The 24164-nt window shown below is 42.6% G+C and overlaps 1 protein-coding gene across 1 annotated transcript; it reads left to right on the forward strand.

The window, feature by feature from the left end:
• Positions 1–1061: 1061 nt before the first annotated feature.
• Positions 1062–23437, forward strand: ehmt2 (euchromatic histone-lysine N-methyltransferase 2). Its single transcript, XM_080735561.1, has 27 exons — positions 1062–1097; positions 1792–1861; positions 2116–2271; positions 2654–2892; positions 3623–3707; positions 3865–3944; positions 4550–4621; positions 6983–7100; positions 7215–7325; positions 7781–7917; positions 8082–8225; positions 10804–11114; positions 11680–11913; positions 12306–12388; positions 12517–12623; positions 13399–13521; positions 13864–13965; positions 14634–14738; positions 15275–15429; positions 17746–17913; positions 18955–19099; positions 19264–19341; positions 19878–19993; positions 20183–20269; positions 20739–20817; positions 22816–22991; positions 23222–23437. The coding sequence occupies exons 1-27, from the start codon at positions 1071–1073 to the stop codon at positions 23400–23402; spliced, it is 3489 nt and encodes a 1162-aa protein (XP_080591687.1). The 5' UTR covers positions 1062–1070; the 3' UTR covers positions 23403–23437.
• The last annotated feature ends 727 nt before the right edge of the window (positions 23438–24164 follow it).

The following is a 24164-nucleotide window of genomic DNA, read 5'->3' on the forward strand; positions in this document are numbered from 1 at the left end:
TCATAACACACAACCAAACCATTCAGAGCCGTCAACTGACTCGGAATCGGTTTTGTGAGCTGAGTCCTGCAACTGTCCCCTGAAAAAACAACAACATAGAACTGACTTCTGATCTGTGTTAACCTCCTCGTGTTGCGTCACCGTGCTTTCCGCTGTACCCGTCGAAAGCATGATTCCTATTTGCTGTCAGTGCTCGGGCCCGGTCTGGGTGCCGCTTAACGGTATCCGGTCATTTCTATGAACACGTAGATGCACTTAGTCTCGCGTGGCCAGACTGTTGCCTCCGCGATTTGGTCAAATGCTCCCAGCATACAGTCTGGCGCATCAAGAGAAGAACGATGAGTACCCATGTGAGTACCCGGTCAAAGCGGAAGTGAAGCCCTCGTCACTTCCGCTTCCGTCTCACATCCCACAAATATTTATCATTATATAAATAAAAATCATATAAGCATGTTTAGCTTGCTGCTTAGCAGAAATGACATTTTAAAATATAGATTTTTGAACTTTAATGCCCGTTTTCGATACTCGCCGTTCTGGAGCTGCTGTTCCAGACTCTATATAGCATTCAGAGATTGTGGAATAGTTGTCTGGCTACGCGAGACTAAGATGCACTTAAATCTTGTTTCCGTATCCGCTCCATCCCGGATATGCAAAATACAAAGTGAATAGGACATAGCAGTGGATCGGGTTGGTTTACTGGTGCCACTGAAAAAAGAAATCGCAATCGTTTTCCCCAAAGACTTTTACAAAACTATTTCTATCAATTATTTTAAGCCATGATTATGATGAATCATGACCATGACACCTTTGATTCTGTGTGTGTGTGGGGGATATATATATATATAGTCTATATATATATAGACTATATATATATATATCTATATATATATATATGAGATCCTGTTTGGCTTGATTCTGGGCTTAAAATATTTGATATAAATATTTTTGTTAAAGTCTATGGGGAAAATGAATGGGCGATTTTTTTGTGGCATCACTTGGATCAAATGGGGGCGGGGCCCTGTAAAATCACGTTGATCACGTGTCATTACGCCGACGCTCATTGGAGAAACATGTCGGCATCCGAGACAACGACAAAGGTAGCAAATCTTATGCATCTTATAATGGAATGTAAAGTACATTTGTGGATAATATTCCACCACCGGCGGCCTTAATATCACAGCAAGAATACGGCGAGCGAATGGCAGTCTGTGGCTCGTTGCAAAACGTGAACAGTGTATGCTCTTTGGGTTGGCGATTTAAATCTTCCAGCTCGGAAGCGAGCTATGCTACAACCGCTAGCCTCCTAACGTAAAGATGTGTTGTTGAATGGTGAACAAAAGGACAGGGCTTTTTCTTTACCCCAGTGTTTCCCCAACTTTTGCATTTCAAGGAGGTCTCCCCTTAACTCTGACAGTGTACACGAAAGCCAGCCGAGTACACTGTCAGAGTTACAGACTTGTATGGGTCAATTTATACCCCCATAAAAGTCCATGGTGTTTTGTTTGCAGATGCATGCGAGGTTGTAAACAGTGTTATCCTATTATAACATGGCAAAAAAAGAAGTCAGATTTGCAGTTGTGTTTTATCTTGCATGGCCAAGGAAGGATAGAAACAACACTTGAAGCATTTAACCCTGTCTTGAGCTTGTACACAAACACATAGAATGTGACTAAATGTAGTTAACATTTGTAAAATGTAGAATGTCAGTGTTAAGGATATATTAACGCTGACAAACGCATATTGTTGATATATACCATTCCTGCCTGATACATGCTTGTTTTCATCTCTAAGGAGCCTCCTAATGGAAATTCATTGGAATTTCAGGCAGAGCTGATAGCTAGTCCAGGAAAATTGAAGGAAGGTATGTAATGTATGTATGTATGTATGCCTAGTCTAACGCTCAACATTTGACACATGAATGGCATATCCTCAGTTGACCGACAAGTAGACATATATGGTGGTTGGCTGGGTGAGAGAGAGAGAGAGAAAGACTGCAATCATATTTGTGGGTGTTCCTTTGTATCTGCACATCAACTTAATTAGCTTTTCAATGATCTGTGAACGTATTCAATGAACGTATTCAACTTTTCAATGATCTTATTCTATGTATTGCAGGTTACCCCAACACAGTTTCCAAGGAGACGCATCACATGGGCGGGCTCGCGTCCCTGTCACTGTTTCAGCAGCCTGGTAAAGATGCTGTCAAAGCCGGAGAGGAGGGTGAGAAACAGTTGTCTCCTGCTGATCCACCACCAGGCAAAGCCGTTGCAGGTGAGTCCATTCCGGTTACATTCATGGTTATGAAGCACAAATATCAGTAGATGGGAGATTGTGCTGCTTTTTGTTTGTCTCTCTTCATTCTCTTAGTCTCTCTCTCTCCTTGTCTCTTATTTGATGTAACATAGAAACATGACACACAGACGCTTTCCTGGTTTTAATGGGTTAAATACATTTTTCTGTCCAGTGTCTGGGATTGTTTGTTTTTTGTTTGAACTGTGTGTGTGTGTGTGTGTGTGTGTGTGTGTGTGTGTGTGTGTGTGTGTGTGTGTGTGTGTGTGTGTGTGTGTGTGTGTGTGTGTGTGGTTTGTGAACTTTACTTATTTTATTTTATGTAATCCAGTCCTCTTGAAGCTCTTCTGTCCCCTTCTTACAGGACATACAGCAAAGCCCCTTCCATCCCTTCCATCAACATCGTCCTCTTTGCTGTCCTCTCCCTCCACCTCCTCAGCGTTGTCCCCTGTCCGAGCCAAGATGAGTGTCTCTGGTCCTGGTAGCAGCAAATTACAGTTGCCACCTGCACCCCTCTCCTCTTCTTCAGGTTCATCTACCTCCACTCCCCCACATAAGATCCACCGGGCCCGTAAGACCATGAACAGACCGCCCCCAATGCAGGTAAGCCCGTTCTAGATTCCCAGCAGATCATGTCTTCAATTAACAAAGCGTCAGTAAATAGTTGTGTGCCAGTGTTGTCTTCTCCAATACTTTAACCACATGAAATATGTGTCCATATTCTGGAGCAGAAATAGCTTATATGTACAAGATCACAACAGTGGTTTTAGTAAGGGGCTTTTTCGGAAAGCACTGTGGATATATATTATATACCGGTACATATAACGTTTATTGTTGCCCGCAATGTTCAAACCTCTCAACTGTTGCTGTGCTCAAACGTCCTGTCGTCTGTGTTATTAGCACAAATACAGTTAGCTAAAAGAGTGTAAACATGGACTTCACATGGTTGAGGTAACGATTCAGGATCGGGTTGTAAATTATTGGGTTGTCAGACAAAATCAGGAGGATCAAATGCCTGCCACATGTTGCTCCAGCAACAAAGCGCTCAGCACAGAGAATGCTGAAACACAATGCTCAGGTGCTGGGAAGACAAGCGCACCAGACCAGTGCGCCTTTACCATAGAAGCAGAAGACCATGGCAGACAGGCACTGCCAGAAAAAAAAGAAAAGAAAAAAAAAAGCTTACTGTGAACACAGCTGACATTTGATATGTGTCATACATAAGAGTTCATATGTCATCATTTTTGCATCATCCTTGGACCTGAAAATGCGAGTTGTTTTGTTTATTTCGGAATTGTTCGCTTTTTTACCAATTCAAATGCTTAAATTACAGATAAGTCGTATGGAAGCATTGCCGCCGATTGTACCCGTTATTCCGTCAGGGCCTTCTGCATGCCTTTCCTCAGACAGTGAAACAGGTGAGTGGCAGATGAATAAATGCAATTGTAATGTTAAAGTTGTAATGTTTATGTGGTTGTACATACATTGCTATTTGGTAGACTTTATATTGTATTGTTGAGTTTATTATGTTCTTTGCTTGTATTTCTGTATCATCGTGTCTCTGTTTCTTAACAGTAGCGAAAAGGCGAAAACTGGGCCTGTTATCTGACGGCACACCTGAGAAAACAGAGAAAGTTCCAGACAGAGCAATGAAGGTAATGTCAGCTTGGCAATGGATGAATGATTGGGAATAATGCCAGTCACACTACTCAGTATGATTAGTTTAATTTCAAAACAAGATCTTTCTTTTTGTTAGTGTAAGAGATACCGGCAAAGTAATCTCTGGCATGATGCTGATGAATTTTGTGTACTTGTGCTTCTTTGCTGGTACATACGGTATCATATCATTAATTATAGAGAATGATCTACCTCCTGTTTCATTTGAGGTTATGAGTACATTTGCTTCTTGTTTGTGATTTATTACAAACCCCAGGCAGAAAATATTTTCTGCAAGGAGGTGGTGCCTATTACCAAGGCAACGCCAGTGAAGAGCTATAGTTGGCAGGGGAACTTGGAGGAGAAGACCACTGAACAATGTCAGATCTTCAGTTCTCAAGTTAGAGATTCAGCTCTCAAGGTCATAAGCTTTGATTGGTTTACTCTCCTTTGATCGTTATCACTCATGCAACAGAAAAGCACTGGTGCACTTTGTGCAATTGAATGCGTATAAGTATCAAATGACTCTTTTATGAATGCAACTATTTATTATGTTAGTGGTACATACGTCAACTATATCTCTTCTTTGTTTAACATTTTACAGCCTGAAGATGGCAGGGTTGAAGCAAGGCTGCATGCTAAAGAGACAGAGGAGTTGGTGAACATGGAAGATGTGGTGAGTTCTTAAATTGTAGCTACTAGAGGTTCGCGGCCCTTCGGGCCGCTCACATCTAGAGATCGCGCCTGCTTCGCAGGCGCTCACAGCTACGTTGCAGCAGTGAGCCACCCACATCCATCCATCCATCCACATCCATCCATCCACATCCATCCATCCATCCATCCATCCACACATCCATCCATCCATCCATCCACATCCATCCATCCATCCATCCACATCCATCCATCCATCCATCCATGCATCCATCCATCCACATACATGCATCCATCCACATCCATCCACATCCATCCATCCATCCATCCATGCATCCATCCACATCCACCCATCCACATCCATCCACATCCATCCATCCACATCCATCCATGCATCCATCCATCCATCCACATCCATCCATCCACATCCATCCACATCCATCCACCCATCCACATCCATCCATCCATCCATCCATCCATCCACATCCATCTGTCCATCCATCCATCCACATCCATCATCCACATCCATCCACCCATCCACATCATCCATCCATCCATCCATCCACATCCATCCATCCATCCACATCCATCCATCCATCCACATCCATCCATCCACATCCATCCATCCATCCATCCATCCATGCATCCATCCATCCATCCATGCATCCATCCATCCATCCATGCATCCATCCATCCACATCCATGCATCCATCCATCCATCCATCCACATCCATCCATCCATCCATCCATCCATGTATCCATCCACATCCATCCATCCATCCATCCATCCACATCCATCCATCCACTTACTGTACTGTACTTTACTGTACTCTACTGTCCCTTACTGTACTGTACTTTACTGTACTCTACTGTACTCTACTGTACCTTACTGTACTGTACTTTAATGTACTCTACTGTACCTTACTATACTGTACTTTAATGTACTCTACTGTACCTTACTATACCTTACTGTACTGTACTTTAATGTACTCTACTGTACCTTACTTTACCTTACTGTACTGTACTTTAATGTACTCTACTCTACTGTACTCTACTTTACCTTTCTGTACTGTACTTTAATGTACTCTACTGTACTCTACTTTACCTTACTGTACTGTACTTTAATGTACTCTACTGTACTCTACTTTACCTTACTGTACTTTGCTGTACTCTACTGTACTCTACTTTACCTTACTGTACTTTGCTGTACTCTACTGTACCTGACTGTACCGTATTGTATTGTACTATACTTTACCTTACTGTACTTTGCTTTACTCTACTGTACCTGACTGTACCGTATTGTACTGTACTTTGCTATACTCTACTGTACCTTGCTGTACCGTATTGTACTGTACTTTGCTGTACTCTACTGTACCCTGCTGTACCGTATTGTACTGTACTATGCTGTACCTTGCTGTACTGTATCTTACTGTACTGTAATCTACTGTATCTTACTGTACCTCTCTCTCTCTCTCTCCTCTCTCTCCTCTCTCTCTCTCTCTAACCCCCCCCCTTCCCTCTTGAAACCCGATACTTTTGTGATGATAATGACAAATTCACTCTACAGAGGATTGCGCAATAGGTATTGCGAAATAAGCATACAAACACAAACCGTACGGTAAATATGCATTTTGAAAAGATGACACTAAGTGGATTACGTTCAGCATAGCATGCAGTATATATTTCTGTAATAATGGTGACTTCCAACACGACCGAATGTCGGGAACCGCCGAACAAAATCAGTCTTTGGCCGTCTTGAGTTGGTGTGGCTGAGATAATATTTGCACCGGAATATTTCTACAAACTCAACAAGTCACCATGCATTGTGAGCTTGGGCGAGATGATAGATTTTGTCCATTATTCTTTCGGTAGCTGTTTTGTCGTTTGCACTGTTTTGTATAAAGGCTTACTCACTAAATTCTTACATGAATTACCACAGCAACCAATGCGGATAGGTTGACGATTTGTGAATACACAAATCCGATCACTTACAAATAACAGGATGGTGCCAAATAAAGACCCCTGGGGGACCCCGCCAACTAAGTACTGTATATAGGGTTTAAGTGGATAATCTACAGAAGTCAGGTTAGAAGAAGCCTCTCCAAAAAAAGATAGATTTAAATATATAAGGAATATAAATGCACAAATCAATTAGGTTTGTCAGACAAAACTATGATAAACAGCTGTTGTGGTACAGTGTGCTCTGGACACATATGAACTTGGCTCCACAGGACTCACAAGAAGCATGTGGTTAGTGCAACAATAACTGGCTGTGCACCAGGACACTGTCATTTAACAGATCAGGCGGTAATGTTGACATGTGGATTAGATTTCCATAAATCTGTTGAAAAAGACAGGTTTAAACCAACAAGCATCTCCTTTGCAGAGGACCGAGTCTGATGCACAGAGCCAGGGCCACGGTAAAACTGTGACCAGTGAGTTGCCGGGGAAGCAGACACGAGACTATGAGACAGACGCGGTTGATAGGGTGGAGACAATTGGAGGTGAGTGGGGCAATACAAATATGGTACATATATACAAATCAGCTTTTGTATTTGAATGAATTCAGAGGCTGCATTGTATGTAGTTTAATTTGGTATACTATGTTCTGGCTGTAGAAGTAACAGACACAGCAGCTGCCTCAGGAAGGCCCAGTGAGTACACAGAGATCCCCTTGGGTGCTCTAGACATCGCTGCTGCAGACAGTCTGACACTCTCTCCTAATCATGGTAGGTATATGCATTTTAACATTGGTCTGATGCTGCGTTCAACCTAGCGGTGACAAAGCAACAGGCTACAAGTCTGCTGCTGCAGGACGGGCATAATGCACTACAAAAAACCATTGAAACCAAAACATATGATTGAATGTTCCCTGTGCTACTTAACCCTACCCTTTTCATTTACACATTTATACTCAAACAGCAAATAAGCAGCAATGTACCACACTTCGTTGTTTTGTATCACTGCTAGTGTGAACACAGCATGAAACCCTCTGCTTATAATATTTTTTATTGTGGGGTTGGGGGTATTTAACTATATATCATGTAATCTCAAGCTTTTTCATGTCACTTATTGTGTATACCCTCAAACTATATGCAAGTAGTATTCTTCTTTGATAATGTAATGAGATGTTTCACATTGAATGGAGTTAGATCTAATCTAGTCTTCGTCTATGTGTCTGTAGAAGGAAGTGATGTAGGGGAGACAGACCGGCTGGAGGAGCTGCCTCTGTGCAGCTGCAGGATGGAGGCACCCCGTGTCGACGGCACCGGTCAACACATCACCAGGCAATGCATGGCCACTGAGAGCATCAATGGAGAGGTGTGTCGGTATTGTCGATCGTGTGAGGTTATACCGTATATGCATGCGTGTTTGAATCCTAAAACCCTGCAAGTAATGTATTCTAGTGTTTCTTGAATAGTTGAACGCCAATCGAAACCACCTAAATCACCATCATTTTCTTCTGCTTCCGTTTTTTTACTCAGCTGAGAGGTTGTACCAAATCAACTGTGAAAGGGGAGACCATGCGGCCGTCCAGTCGTGTTCCGCTCATGCTGCTCTGCGACAACCATCGTTCACACATGGTTAAACACCACTGCTGCCCTGGATGTGGATTCTTCTGCCTTGCAGTAAGGCTTTTTTTAATGCCATATCCTTTACAGGGCTCCCACGGTCATGAAATTCCTGAAAATATTTTGAAATGAGAAAAACTGTTTTCCAGTTCTGGAATTAATCAAATGTTTTGGAAAATACCTAACATTGCTAAAGTAGCAGATCTACAAGCTCAAAACGCATCGTTTTGAGCTTGCGTTTCATGCTTGTGGATCTGCTACTTTTGATGCTTTTGTGCTTTAGTATGATCAAGTAGGGCATTAATTAACGAAAAAACTAGGTTCAAATATGGAGATAAGAGGTTTCTGCCCGACAGCAATGTGAAAGATGTAACATCTAACCCTAAGCCTTTGCTCGAGTCTGTCTTGGTGCATTGATAACACACTGGTTTGAGTGCTATTGGCCTGGAATTGGGATAAAATGCTTTTGGAAATGTTTTGAAATGTCATTGTTAAAAAAAAAATTAAGTTATTGCGACCGTCAGGGAGCAGTTTACTATGAAAACCTCCACCGGCCGTCCGTCCGTCGGTCGGTCGGTCACACGTCACACGTCACACCTTTGCCCTGCTCATATCTCTGCATCAGTATATAGGGCTTGTTTGTTTATTGTATGACATCACGCCACATCATCAGCTGTGGACTCTGTGATGTCATCGTATCGCATCAGTATATAGGGCTTGTTTGTTTATTGTATGACATCACGCCACATCATCAGCTGTGGACTCTGTGATGTCATCGTATCTCCATATATGGCCATCTCCGTATATGGAGATATAAGTCGTCCATGCCCAAGTATGGGCTGGTGAGGTCAGACTTTGTGTGATGCGTAGGTTATCTCCATATATGGAGATTCAACATTCCAGGCAATGCTCTCTTCCCTGGTGAGAATTGCCCCTTTATATAGGGCTTGTTTGTGTATTGTATGACATCACGCCACATCATCAGCTGTGGACTCTGTGATGTCATCGTATCTCCATATATGGCCATCTCCGTATATGGAGATATAAGTCGTCCATGCCCAAGTATGGGCTGGTGAGGTCAGACTTTGTGTGATGCGTAGGTTATCTCCATATATGGAGATTCAACATTCCAGGTGTAACTATGGCTACCCGTATGACGTGAGAGGTGGAGGTTGTGATATTTGTGGAGATAAGCGACCAACGGTCGCTTATCTCCCGATTAGGGAGTCTTACTGGTTGCGACCGTCAGGGAGCAGTTTACTATGAAAACCTCCACCGGCCGTCCGTCGGTCGGTCGGTCACGCGTCACACGTCACACCTTTGCCCTGCTCATATCTCCGCATCAGTATGACATCACACCACATGTGTACACAAACCTTTGTGTACGTTGCTGTGGCAACAGTCTGTTGTTGCTGGTTTGTTAGTGTACGTTAGCAACCACCTTAGCAACCATGGTTTTACCCTAGCAACCAACTGTTTACCCTAGCAACCAACTGTTTACCATAGCAACCATGTTTTTTTACCCTAGCAACCAACTGTTTACCATAGCAACCAGATACGCAGAGCAGGGATCTCCATATATGGGCATAAACAGGTGACATCACACTGATGTCAGATACTCAGAGCAGGGATTTCTCCATAATATATGGGCATAAAAGGGATTCTGTTAGGGATCTCCATATATGGGCATAAAAGGGATTCTGTTAGGGATCTCCATTTATGGGCATACAAGGGATTCTGTTAGGGATCTCCATATATGGGCATAAAAGGGATTCTGTTAGGGATCTCCATATATGGGCATAAAAGGGATTCTGTTAGGGATCTCCATATATGGGCATAAAAGGGATTCTGTTAGGGATCTCCATATATGGGCATAAAAGGGATTCTGTTAGGGATCTCCATATATGGGCATAAAAGGGATTCTGTTAGGGATCTCCATATATGGGCAATTGGGCATAAAAGGGATTCTGTTAGCTGTTAGTGATCTCCATATATGGGCATCAAAGGGATGCTGTTAGGGATCTCCATATATGGGCATAAAAGGGATTCTGTTAGGGATCTCCATATATGGGCATGAAAGGGATTCTGTTAGGGATCTCCATATATGGGCATAAAAGGGATTGTATCCCAGATGATGCCCTGTTAGGAGATCCACACTAACAGAATCCATATATGGTCCTACCGACAGCTGCTATAAGCCAACCCTGGCGATAAGGTCTGAGTCGAAGAAATGCTTCTTTCCTGGCAAGAATTGCCCCTTTATACTGTAGGGCTCGTTTGTGTATTGTATGACATCACGCCACATCATCGGCTGAGGACTGTGTGATGTCATCATATCTCCATATATGGAGACATAAGTTGCTCATGCCCAAATATGGGCTGGTGAGGTCAGACTTAGTGTGATGCGTAGGTTATCTCCATATATGGAGATTCAACTTCAATGAGTAACCATGGCAAACTGTCAACTGCCCGTATGTCTTGATAATTGGTAAAACTAATTTTTTGGCCTATTTGTGGGGATAAGCGACCAACGGTCGCTTATCTCCCGATTAGGGAGTCTTACTGGTCTTTACTCACACGTCCTTTCTCTCTCTCCTTTCTGACTCAACCTCATTTTCTCTCACCCGTCATTCAGGGCACCTTCTTGGAGTGTTGCCCCGACCAACGCATCGCTCACCGCTTCCATCGCGGCTGTGTGACGGTGCTGGGCGGTAGCCGCAGCAGGGCGAACGGCGGCGGCATGCTCTTCTGCCCCCACTGCGGCGAGGACGCCTCCGAGGCGCAGGAGGTCACCATCCCCTCCTCTGTCGCTACGGTCGTCACCATGACGGCCTCCTCCACCACCACTCCTTCCCTTCCTCCCCCTGTCCCGTTGAACTTGACCCCGTCCCTCACAGCCTCCACGGGAGGCATGAAGAATGGGAAGAGGCCAGAGGGTCCCGTCAGGTAAAGAAAGCGGATAGAGAAATCCCCCAGAATGCTCTTTAGGTGTGTCAAAAGTGTACGTCTAAAGTGTACGTTAAAAAGTCAGTTAATTTCTTCTGAGGATGGTTCTTGTTGCTGGCTTGCTGCTGTATTATGTAAGAATGTGTTAAGCTGCTAATGTTGCAAGTGTTTGCTTTGATTGCTTTTGCTTATGGGTTGATATTGTATCCATGATTATGAGAAAGTCATGCTAGATCTGTCTGATCTCTTTCTGATGCAAACATTTAATTAGGTGACTTGAAGTGCAATAGAAAATGTATACTTTAATGTTAAATTTAACATACCTGCATAATGACTTTCATATCGGCACATTTGAGCTCAGAATATAGCATGCTTTGAAGGTGTAGCAGGATTATTGCATTACAGATAAAGTATGACTGTGGCGTAAGAGAGGGGTCAATGCGAGTGAAAGTGAAATGAAGATTGTGATTGTTAGTTAAGCGTGTTTACCCTGCGCTGCGTTGTTCGATGTAGCTTGAACGAAGCCCTGTAACTCCTAACCACATTCTTTACATCTCTCTCTCAGTGCACGTATGCGTAGTCATGGTGTGGTGATACGAGAAGCGGAGCAGCAGCAGCAGACCCAGCCTGTGGCCTCAGCAGGGCCCTTGGGCACTGTCCCCTCAGCGGAGGAGGGAGTGGACAGCGTGGGGCCCTCCCTGTGTCTGCCCAACGGGAAACACATCTGCCCAAGTGCTCTTCCTCCTGGACCCAGCAGGGCAGCGCTACAGAAAGCCATTCTCACACAGGACAGTGAGAGGTGGGTTTTTAATTGGTATTATATTGGTAGATTGGTAACTGAGGCTTCTATCTTGATGGCGGTTACGTTAATTTTTAGTGGAAGTGTAATTGATTGGTTTGTAATTGTCGACAATACAAATACTATGGATATTCCGCGAGTGCCTTTGTGTAACTGTGGGTGAAAGAAAACTGCACTGTGGAGTTATTATAAAAGTCTGCCCTCAAACTAGAATCCTGTAGTCTAATCTGATTTTATAAAATGAAATAAAGCTGAGGTGCTAGATATTGTTTGTGGTAAAAGTGTGAATGTGTATTGGCTGATCTGCTGATACAGATTCTATTTCAATGAGATATTTGAGAATGTAAGAACGCATGTAAGAATTCATTCCACCTTTTTTTACGATTATCCAGGAGAAAGAAATTAAGGTTCCATCCTCGCCAGCTCTATCCTGCTGCTAAGCAAGGCGAGGTGCAGAGAGTCCTGCTCATGCTGAGTGAGTTTCACATCAACCTTATTGTGTAACTTTTATCATATTTAATTATCAGCTGTGCGTGTACAAGACACTGACTACACTGAGTTTGTGCTTAAAATGGACTTTGTGTGCGTGTTGACGTGTTCCAGTGGAAGGCATAGATGCCACCTACCAGCCTGACTCCCAGAACAGACGCTCTGCCCTCCATGCTGCTGCTCAGAGAGGCCTGTTGGAGGTCTGTTACATGTTGGTACAGGTGAGACATCTTTACTGTACTACGTTGTCCTTGTTCCAAGAAGAATGAGAACTGTTTTCTTTTTTGCTTCTAGTTCTTTATATCCAAGATTGTTGAATGATGAAGTGAAATGAGAGGGAAAAAGGGAAGTATAACAGAATGGATTCAGGCTCTTTCCTTATTGTACATATTACTACACAAGCAGTTTCATAGGCAGTCTTCTTCGACAAAAGTGCTTTCATTTTGGGTATTTTTCTTGGTTGTAGAAATCTCTCTACATATCTATTTAAAAAAATATATAATGTATCATTTTTAATCTTGCTGGTGGCAGGGCTCTAAGGACGGTAATGTTGGTTAGTCTGTTTGTTTACACCTCAAAAGCTACTGGCTGGATTGCAATGGAACTTTCTGTGCACCTTCATGCACTCAGCACTCCAAAGGATGGTCCCTTACTCTCTTGACCCCATGCTCTTTACTCTAGTGCCACCTTTAGGCCAAAAGTTCCACATGCATACATATCTCAAAATATAAAGGGAACATTTCCATGAAACCTGTGTGCATTCATTCTAACTTGAGGATTAACTTTTTTCACACAATTAATCATAATCTTATAGTCAGATTTCTGAACGAACCCTGCCTACAGATTTTCGTTACCCCATGGCATTTCCTCTAATGCCTCTTGGAGTTTCTCCTAAACTTAATGTATTTACTTTCTGTATATTGATTTTAGGCATTGTACTGTTATAGTGGCAGTAGAGTGCAGAGGTAAATATCATATCTTGGCTTGTATGCACAGGCAGGTGCTAAATTGGATGCCCAAGACAAAGCCATGAGGACCCCTCTTTTGGAGGCGATCATCAACAACTATGCGGATGTGACCCGCTACCTGATCCAGAGTGGTGCCTGTGTCTACCATACTGTGAGTGCAATTTAAATTAAAGCTACCATACAATCCATCGTTAATGTTGGTGTTAACCCATTTAAACCTGTTACACCTATACGTTGTTATACCTTTCAAGCCGGGAACGGCTCTGTGTCATTTTAGTTGTTGCTATATATTTATATCAACATAATTTGTAAATAGAATTAGAAAACCAAGGTTAGGATTTAGAATTGAATACTGTCAAAAGCTCCAGCAATGAATTTCATAAATCACTTTGTGAACACAGCTAGAGACAGAGGTGATAATCTAGTTTGCTGTGTGTTAACAGTAGCACTGTGTCCTCGATGTCTCTTCCTCTCATTTCTCCATGTTCACCAGGAGGATGATGGGTACACTGGTCTCCATCACGCAGCCAAGTTAGGAAACCTGGGCATTGTTAAAATGCTACTGGAGACAGGGCAAGTGGATATCAATGCACAGGTGAGAGGAGGGTCAGACCGACCTACTAAAGTGTGTGTGTGTGTGTGTGTGTGTGTGTGTGTGTGTGTGTGTGTGTGTGTGTGTGTGTGTGTGTGTGTGTGTGTGTGTGTGTGTGTGTGTGTGTGTGTGTGTGTGTGTGTGTGTGTGTGTGTGTGTGTGTTAGGAGTTCAGTGTTTGTAGACCTCAATTCCTGTAAAGACCTTTATGTTTGGTGCTGCATTTTAGTTAGGGTTGTTTTATATGCTCTGTAATTCTTTTGTTTTATTTGTATTTCTTTTTCTTTTTCAAATGTCTCATAATTTGTTTATTTTGCACTCTCTTAATGTTTAATGCTTAATGTTTTGTTTAAAGCACTTTTTGATTTCCTTGTTGCTGAAATGCTATGCAAATAAACCTGCCTTGCATTAATTCTTCAGAAAGAATCCTTGTTGCTCACCTTGGTTATTTTGGATCAAATCCCTCATTAATAGCCTGTAGCTCAACTCCTCTATATGTGGACCCATTTCAACAATAATTGACAACCCAATGTTGTGACTGCATTGACTTTTTAGTTTTTGCTCTTGATCATGAGTTCTCTGTCTTCAGCTTACTTATTTACTTAGTTGAGATTATGCCATTAGGGAATTAAACTTTTTTTTAACTGTGTGTGTTTGGAATTGCCATCTCAGGACACTGGCGGCTGGACGCCGATCATCTGGGCTGCAGAACACAAACATTTGGATGTCATCAGAGCACTGCTGAACCGAGGAGCTGATGTTACAATCAAGGATAAGGTCAGTCACTGACCAGTACAGTACTGACCATTGATGGGTGGTGTACCCTTACTGACTTGGTGAACTGGACCAGAGTTTTTTCTGTACCACAGCTTTCCATCTAAACCAAATCTCTTCACCAAAAATAGGCAATCTACAAGCTCACAGCTTGTAGATCACCTATTTTTATTTTTAGTTAATGTCCTCCCCACCAGAATATGGATGCTGGGGTTCAAGTGGTTAATGCCCAGGAAGTCTCTCCTCATGAGATCATTTTAATTTCTGTATATACTGTATATACATTGTCGCTGTCGGGTGGAAACCTCATGTGTCCAAAACTGTTACTTTTCAGGATTCAATCTCAAAAGTAGAACAAATTAAAGATCTGCAACCGCAAAACAAGCTGGTGGATCTGCTACTTTTGATACTTTTGTGTGACGCTGTACTATGAAAGTAGGGTCTTAATTTACGCAAAAACAAACCGTTTAGCTATGGAGAGGTTTCTTCTGCCCAACTACAACAATATCTGTTTCTCTCCTCATCCTGCTTCCCTCCAGGAGACGAACGTGTGTCTCCACTGGGCGTCCTTTGCTGGGAGTGTGGATATAGCTGAGCTGGTGTTGAACGCCGGCTGCTCCCTGGCCTCAGTCAACATGCATGGAGACACGCCCCTCCACATCGCTGCTAGAGAGGGCTTCCTGGAATGCGTTACGTGAGTGCAGGGGCATCACAAGGGGGGGAAAAGTGGGACTGAGTTACTAGGGCCCAAGGTGGAGGGGCCTTAATTATTTTATGCTTTAGCTATTGAAAAATAGCAGATATACAAGCTCACTGTGAGCTTGTGGATGTGCTATTTTGAAAAGTGGTGAAAATGTGTGCAAATCATTGAATATATGTATTTTTTTAAGCGAACATTTGTAACTAAAAATTTGCTCCTGGGGGGTCCCTGGAACTAAATATTTTGAGATGGGGGTCCGTGGCCAAATACATATCATTTTGGTGGTCCTTACCATAGATTTTTCAACCAAAAATATATATATTCAAAGACTTTTCACGAAATGTTCACGGTTTTTCAAAAATAGCAGATCTATCACAAAATAATGCGTAATAATGCTTTCTCAGTCTAAATGGGTTAAACCCCTCCCCCTATGAAGAACATTCATGGGGGCCCACACTGAATCCTTGTACCCAGGGCCCATAATTTGGTGCGACACCCCTGCGTGAGTGGCACCTCGCAGCTCCGCCAGCTTTGTCCCTGAATGTGCTTCATTAAAACCCTTTAAGACCTGAGGCCGATTCTAAAAATGTTTTCTAAATCCTGACCTTTGTTGCTATGTTCAGTGCTTCTCAATCTTTTCATGTCAAAGACCCCCAAAATGATATATTTAGTATTTGATGACAGACCCCATCAGGGCTGCCAACTTTCAGGAAAACCTAAGAGTGAGATTTTTCTGTTTTTGCGAGGGGGGGGGGGGGGGGGGGGGGGCCTTTGGTGCTGCAAAAGAAATATATAAAAAATATATATAGGCCTATATGTTAAACAAATATTACAATCATTTTGGTTATTATTATAATTGTATCGTCCCTTGGAGTCAATATTACACCAACCAGGTACAGTATGTTGCTCTGGGTGGGTGTTATTTAATTCTCCAAATCTAACCCTCAATAATGAACAGCTTTTGAGGCAGAAACGTAGTTAATAGCCTATACTGTGGATCATTTTGTTGGGGGGTCTGGGGGTCCTCCCCCATAAAAAAATGTAAAGAGTAGATGTTATTTCCTGTATTCTGTTGCATTTTACAGGGAGTTTGATACTTTTATCTGGCTTTACTAGGATGAGAAAATTATGGATAAATGTTTACATTAAGCTGCAAGTAACACGTCTTTTGCTTGAAGATCTGTTCTTTTTGCACACGCATCCATCCAAAAGTCCCTCCTCATTTAAACTGCCTGCTAAGCAATGGGGATTTTGGACGTGTTGCAGATCCTCATCATCCTCCTGTCGCCTAAAAGAGCTGTAGAGAATGATGTGCGCAGGAACGTGCACGCAGCGTTCCTCACACCAGACGCTCACGCACACACAGCGACGCATCATTACTTCAGAATCAGATACAGTATTTTAAGCCCTAATTGCTCAAATCGCGGCCGAAGTGGATGTCTCAGTGACACTTGAGTTGACGCAGTTTTCCACTTTTTGACAGCTGGTGATATGACGGCGTGAGAAATACGATGTGTGGCGTGAGAGCGTGAGAAGAGGGTCATTTGCGTGAGTCTCACGCTCATTGCGTGAGGGTTGGCAGCTCTGGACCCCATCTCAAAATATCTTGTTCCAGGGACACCCAGAAGCAAAGATTAGTGTGGCACGAAGACGTGCCATGAGCTTGTATATCTGCTATTTTTGAACAGTCAAAGTATAAAATAAAGTTAAAGTGGTTAAAACGACACAGATGCTTTCCCGGTTTGAGTGGGTTTCCTAGTGTATACTGTATTTCTTTGATTCCACAGATTTGGGTAGCCCAAAGTAGGGGTAGATTGTCTATTTTGGCATTTTTTTTGCAATGCTGTATGATGAAGTTTTAAATAATGAATTAGACTAATCAATTTAGTTGCTTATAAAAAGTAAATGCATTTCTTTTTTTGCCTCAATTCGTTGATATATAAAGATCTTTACTAATTAGCAAACACTTTATGCTAATAGTAATAGCATAATAAATCACTATGAAAATAATTGATAGCCTCGTAAACCAGACTCTCTTTCTCCTCCTTGAATTCGAATCAGAAGGCAGGAGAAGTCTAGTTTACTAGGCTACCTAATTCAGGCTCATAACATATTGTCCACCAGAGATGGAGCAAAGTTATGTTGCTCAATGTTTTTATCCTAAACTGACTGACCAAAGGGCAAATTTGGGCCAAGCTTTTGTGAGGTGTTCATTGTTCATTCACTCTTTGAATGATCTTTGAATCTTTGATTCGTTCATTGTCATACCTCTTTATAAAACTCAAATGTATTTACTGATTTGGTTTCAAGGTTATTCCTCTCCAGAGGGGCAGACATTGACATTGTGAACAGGGAAGGAGACACAGCCCTCTCCCTGGCTCGACCTGACACGCCTGTCTGGGTGGCACTCCAAATCAACAGGAAGCTGCGAAGGGGGGTAGCCAATCGAATACTTAGAACGGAGAGAATCATTTGCAGGTAGGCCATTGGTGAAAAGTGTACGAGCCCTATTCAGTATTTTATCAAGCAACCACATTTCTAGACTAGAATATGACTTCCTAATGCTGTCTGGCTACCTAACACTCAACTGACATGAAATAATGTTTGCCATGATTGCGACCGTAGGGAGCTACTTACTGTAGAAACCTCCACCGGCTGTCCGTGGCTGAGTCAGTCAGTCAGTCCGTCACACTTTTGCCCTGCTCATATCTCCACAACCGTTGCCCCATCCATGCCAAATTTTGCACACACACTCCTTGACTGCCAAACTACAACCTCCAAGGACCCCCGGAGTCCCAGGGACCCCCAGGTCCCTGGGGGACCCCCAGATGTAAAAAATGACCAAATGTGGTCACACGTCACACCTTTTCCCTGCTTATATCTCCGCACCCGTTGACCCGATCCATGCCAGATTTTACACAAAAAATGACCAAATGTGCAAAAATGACCAAATGACCACCCCAACGGGGCTGCTCACGGGGAATTCCCGGGGACCACCGACTCCTGGTGCTCCAGAACGGATGCAAAAGTGGTGGCGCCCCCAGTGGAGGACCCCCTGCCACTGCAGCGCACATAAAATGCCGTAACTCGGGCTAGGAGCGTCCGGGAGAGCCGGGGCCGGTACCTATTCGTCCGCCAAGGCAACGCGGAGACCCCACCCCTCATTTCTCACATGGCCCTATTGTAGCGCCACCTTCAGGCCGATTTTTAAAACACATTTTTGGACACTGCTCCTACAGTTTTTGCCCTAAAATCACGAATATCACTACACAGCATGTCTACACTCATGTCATCAACATGGATCAGGAAGAATTTGGAAAAACACATTTTTGCCCTATTTGTGGAGATAAGCCACCTACGGTCGCTTATCTCCCGATTAGGGAGTCTTACTGGTGTTTCAAGTGTGTTTGAAACTGCTATTTCCTGTGCTAGATTTGTATTTATGTTGTGAAATGCTGCTTTTTGTTGTGATGTTTGACTCTGTTAGTTCATTTGAACCCTTTTTCTCCTCTGTTCCAGTGACATAGCACAGGGATATGAGAACGTCCCCATCCCATGTGTCAATGCAGTGGACGATGAAGGCTGCCCCTCAGACTACAAATACGTGTCGGAGAACTGTGAAACTTCAGCAATGAACATAGATCGCAACATCACACACTTGCAGGTAGTTAGATGTTGAATGCTCTCACTCTGTCTCCCTGATTCTTTACCTCTTTCTGTTTGTTTCCCCCAAGCCCTCTCTATTGTTGTCCAGGACACACACAGCAGGTGGTCTAATTTATTTTTCTTTCTTTTTTTAATGAAGCTCACTCTCTGTTCTTCCCACAGCATTGTAGCTGTGCAGATGACTGCTCTTCTAGTAACTGTCTATGTGGACAGCTCAGTATCCGCTGCTGGTATGACAAGGTGAATGAAAACAATCTATAACATGCCATATAATCAGTATATTTGATGAATTTTATACAGGAGGTTAATTTTACTTGAACTGCATTACTAGTGTTAAAAAAAAAGTTAACTTCAAACCATTAAAATGTGATATAACTGCAAGACACCCAGTATCTGCTCAGGGGGCGCTTGGGGGGCATAGGGGTAAAGTTCCAGCTCACCTCTATGGAGATTAGGGGTTCAAATCCTCCGGTGCATCTGGCTCATGTTCAAGAGTGGGAAGCCAGGTGTGGAGGTGATGTCTGTCGCTACACGTATGAGTCTTACAGGTTGGTCAGAACACCTGTTTACTGAGAGCTGAACTGGGTAGGATAGTGTTCTGTGGGGTCATTATGAGGAGGAGATAAGACCAAACAGTAGGGGGCAGCAGCAACCAGTGAGGGACTACAGCGCAATGGGACTTTGGGAATTGACAGAATTACTAAATTGGGAGAAAAGCTTTAAATCATTGAAAAGAAACTTAAATTAATCTGAGTTTTTGTTATCTCTCTCACCAGGATCAGAGGTTGCTTCAAGAGTTCAACAAGATTGAACCCCCGCTGATATTTGAATGTAATTTGGCGTGTGCCTGCTACCGGACATGCAAGAACAGAGTGGTGCAGGCAGGCATCAAGTAAGCATTTGGTTATCTAGTACAATCCAAATAAAAGCAACATTGGCAAAACAAATAGTGAGACAGTGTTGCACTGAACTACATTGTACACAGCAAAACTTCTTGATTAAAGTTATATTTGTTACTTTTGTTATTTTTACACTGGGCTCTTCAGTCTCTAAACTCATAATTTCTTTGTTCTCCATTCAGAGTTCGTCTGCAGCTCTATAGAACAGAGAAGATGGGCTGGGGAGTAAGAGCCTTACAAGACATTCCCCAAGGCAGCTTCATTTGCGAGTAAGTGTGTGTTTGTGTAGATGTGTGTGATGCGCATGAGCACACGAGTAAGTACATATCTATTACTTTATCATGCATTAGTACTGAAGAAAATGTGTTCTAATAAACTGATGAAACAATCACAAATCATTATGCATGCAGCCATCCACTGAAATAATTCATTTTAAGATAAACCTATATTTACCTCTATGTCAAAATAGTTTTTAATCCAAAATCTAATGCTGAAAATGTGTGTCCATTTTCTTTTACAAATGTCTGGTAAACTAATCATTCCAGACTGCTGCTTTTGCTGTTTTTTTATTTGAATCCTGAAAAGTAACAGCTTTGTACGTGAGGTTTCCACCTGACAGATGATGTACATGTATGTGTTCCACATACTTACACTCTTCTGTCAAGCTTATATTCAGTCATAGTGAATTATTACTGTGTAAGGGAATTATTATTTATGCAATTATTGCTTTTTACACAGATATGTGGGGGAGCTGATCTCTGATGCAGAAGCTGATGTGAGAGAAGATGACTCCTACCTGTTTGATCTGGACAACAAGGTAAGCAAAAGCAACTTCAGGCCCCTTCCTTTACTACAGGGGCCCACAACCGTTTTTGCACCAAGAACCACTTTCATATAGTCAATAATTCATTTATTCAAATCTTGCTTTTCGAGGGTATTTGATGGTTGGGAAGTAATGCGCGATCTCCACTGACAGCAAAGCTATGTGATCGTTCCTGTTTGACTTTGAATGCAGCCACTTTATCTGCCAGCTTAAACACAACCTTTACGTATGGTTGTGAATTGATTGATTGAAGAATTTATTAGAAGATTGCAATAGAAACAAGTACAGTTTCATGACAGTACAAATCACTGGTACAAGGTCAACTAATAGGAGATCCTAGAAAGCCGAGGCTTATTTCCACAGGAACCACACTTTAAGTATCTCATATAACATTGAAAGACAGACGGATAGTACTTTATCTAGGATAATCTCAATTTCAAAAGCAGAAAAAGCTTAACATCAAATACAAAGGCAGAAAAAAGGGGTGGGGGGAGCATGGGGGCTTAGTCTATTTACAAGTCACGGGTAGCAGCCGCCTGAAGGTGACTTTTCATACCGATTTTGAAGGAGGCTAGGGATTTGCTCTCCTTTAAGGCTTGTGGGAGGGCGTTCCACATGTTGATGGTGTAGCAGGAGAGCGAGTTAGAGCCTTGTTTAGTGTTAAATCTACGTTGATGATGATTAGTGGAGCTGCCTCTGGTGTTGTGATCATAAACATCCTTGACCTTTAAGAAGTAGTTTGTCAGGTACATGGGTATTTTGGAGGTGTAGTGTATCTTGTACACCAGGCCCATTGCAAGATGCTGTACTCTGTCAGCTACTTTGAGCCACCCCACGCTTTCGTGGTGATGATCGGTAAGGTGAGCCCGAGGAGGAAGACCAAGCACGACCCTAATTAGTTTGTTCTGGGCTGTTTGGAGCTTTAACTTTAAGGCAGCCGGGGCATCGCGATACCAGACAAGGGCTCCGTAATCAATGAGGGGCCCAATAAGAGCACCTCCTAGTGTCTTTCGAGATTTAATATTGATCAGCGGGGCAACCCTTTGCAAGAAACAAATTTGTTGGTTGACTTTATTGATTACCTTGGTAGTATTTTTTTCACTGGATAGGTTAGCCTCCAGGATGCAACCCAGGTAGCAGATGTGTTTTTTTCTTTATATCACAGTGTCACCTACTTTAATTGGCTAAGTTTCTGACTATCCAAAGAGGATACATTCAGTTTGAATTGAGAGTCTGTTTTCATTTAGCCAGGTGCAGATCTTGTTTAGTTCAGTTAAGGGCCTTTTCAATTTTTTCCATTACCTTAGAGATGGAACTGAGGATCGAGATTGGCCGGTAGTTGCCAGGGTCAAGTTTACTGCCTTTTGTGTGCAGGGGGGTACCTTAGCTAATTTGAAGTCCTGGGGGACGTAACCCTGCTTAATAGATAGATTAATAATGTGTGTAATGATTGGGGCAATGGTGGCGGCTGAGTCTATGAGAAATGTGGGGGATATTTTGTCATGGCCAGCGGCTTTGTGTTGAGTAATATTTATAGCTACCAAGCCCCCTGTGTTATTAATTCATCTCATGTACATGTACACTGAGCAAACAAAGACTTTAAAATGTTGATGAATCTCCCTTCCCATATGTTATATTTGTTCAACATGCCTTGCATGTTAATATTGACATTAAACTCCTTGTTTAGACCCTGGATGTGTTGTTAACTGCTGTCTATTGTTTTCTTACGTACCCAAAACAAAGAAGTAGTGAGAGGGGGTAGCTAGAGACCGGCCTGAGGGTAGCTGTTCTTGTCACTGTATGGAAAATAACATTTTGTTTCGTGCATCCACATAAAACAAATAGCACCATCAACAAAGAAAGAAATACCGATAGAGCAACATTATGCCATAGTCAAGGCATCATAGTCTGTTATGATTATGTTGCCCATCTCTACCGTTTATTAACTTTATTAAGATAATTCAGAGTTTCTGTTTGGTCTGTCACTTCTAGGATGGAGAGGTGTACTGTATCGATGCCCGCTACTATGGCAACATCAGCCGCTTCATCAACCACCTGTGTGACCCCAACCTCATCCCAGTGCGAGTGTTTATGCTGCACCAGGACTTGAGGTTTCCCCGCATCGCCTTCTTCAGCTCTAGGGATATCCTCACTGGACAGGAGCTAGGGTAAGAAAGCACTGGAGTCTGCTACAGTCAGGTTTTGTGGATACACTTGTCGTGAATCACGATAAACTATAATATCGCGTATCGTCCCATCCCTAGTTAAGGCTCATTCACACTGGATTTGATAGTACATAAAAGTACATAAAAGTACGGTATGTATATATATATATACTGTATAATACACCACCATATATTTATGTTGAATATGACATCCTATTTGTTTGCTTCATCAGGTTTGACTATGGTGATCGCTTTTGGGACATCAAGAGCAAGTATTTCACTTGTCAATGTGGTTCAGAGAAATGTAAACACTCGGCTGAGGCTATCGCCTTGGAGCAGAGCAGGCTCGCTCGGCTGGAAGCCTGCCCAGAAGGAGGACCTGATCTTGGGATGACCATGCTAGGAAGCTGTTAGGCCTTGATGGACCCTTGGTCTGAAACATTTACAGTTTTACATACACAAAGGACCACATTGGAAATAAACTGTTGGGGTGTATTGTGTCATCCTGACATGTTGTCTTGTCAATATAATTTCTTTTTTGGAGCTGTGTGGAACACAAGCTCCCTATACGTGGCCGTGTGTGTGGCCGTGTCTGTGTGTCTGTCTGTCTGTCTGTCTGTCTGTCTGTCTGTAGCCTACAGGACCTTTTGTGACCACACGAGGGCGCTGTTGTTCAGGCCAGGCCAGACACCCACACACACACACACACACACACACACACACACACACACACACACACACACACACACACAGCTCCACTTCGAACAGAGGTTCGATTTTTTATTACTATGTGGTGAATTCAGTCAATCAAATCACTGTCACACTAAAGGATTTCTTTAGGATCCTAGCCCTTACAAGTTTTGTTCCTCTTTATATGATATTTTGTACTGTACAGTATATGTTTACTGTAATGTCAACATTCTCTTTTGCCATAATTATGAAACATAAATTATATGCACTAGGAATCAGCTGTGGAAGTTCAACGGTACCCAAGAGACGGTTCTTGTCGGGATAATATGGGAATAGGTCAAAACTGAAGAGTGGACGTCACGTGTGGGCAGCATTCATATCTGAACATGTGTCTGATTGTAAGCTTTGTTGCTGAACATTTATACTGTATTTGTTTTGTTTAGCACATATTCCATTTAATAAATGTGTTTATGCTTTTTAGAATTA

This window comes from Nannobrachium achirus (assembly GCF_963921795.1).
Source record: "Nannobrachium achirus genome assembly, chromosome: 10".
Taxonomy (NCBI): Eukaryota; Metazoa; Chordata; class Actinopteri; order Myctophiformes; family Myctophidae; genus Nannobrachium; species Nannobrachium achirus.

Bases quoted from the DNA above. Each gene is read 5' to 3' on its own strand.
- ehmt2 (XM_080735561.1), top strand. From the start codon at position 1,071: ATGTCGGCATCCGAGACAACGACAAAG. The intron at 2,893-3,622 runs GTAAGCCCGTTC...CTTAAATTACAG, and splicing joins ACAGACCGCCCCCAATGCAG to ATAAGTCGTATGGAAGCATT. The intron at 12,389-12,516 runs GTGAGTTTCACA...GACGTGTTCCAG, and splicing joins GAGAGTCCTGCTCATGCTGA to TGGAAGGCATAGATGCCACC.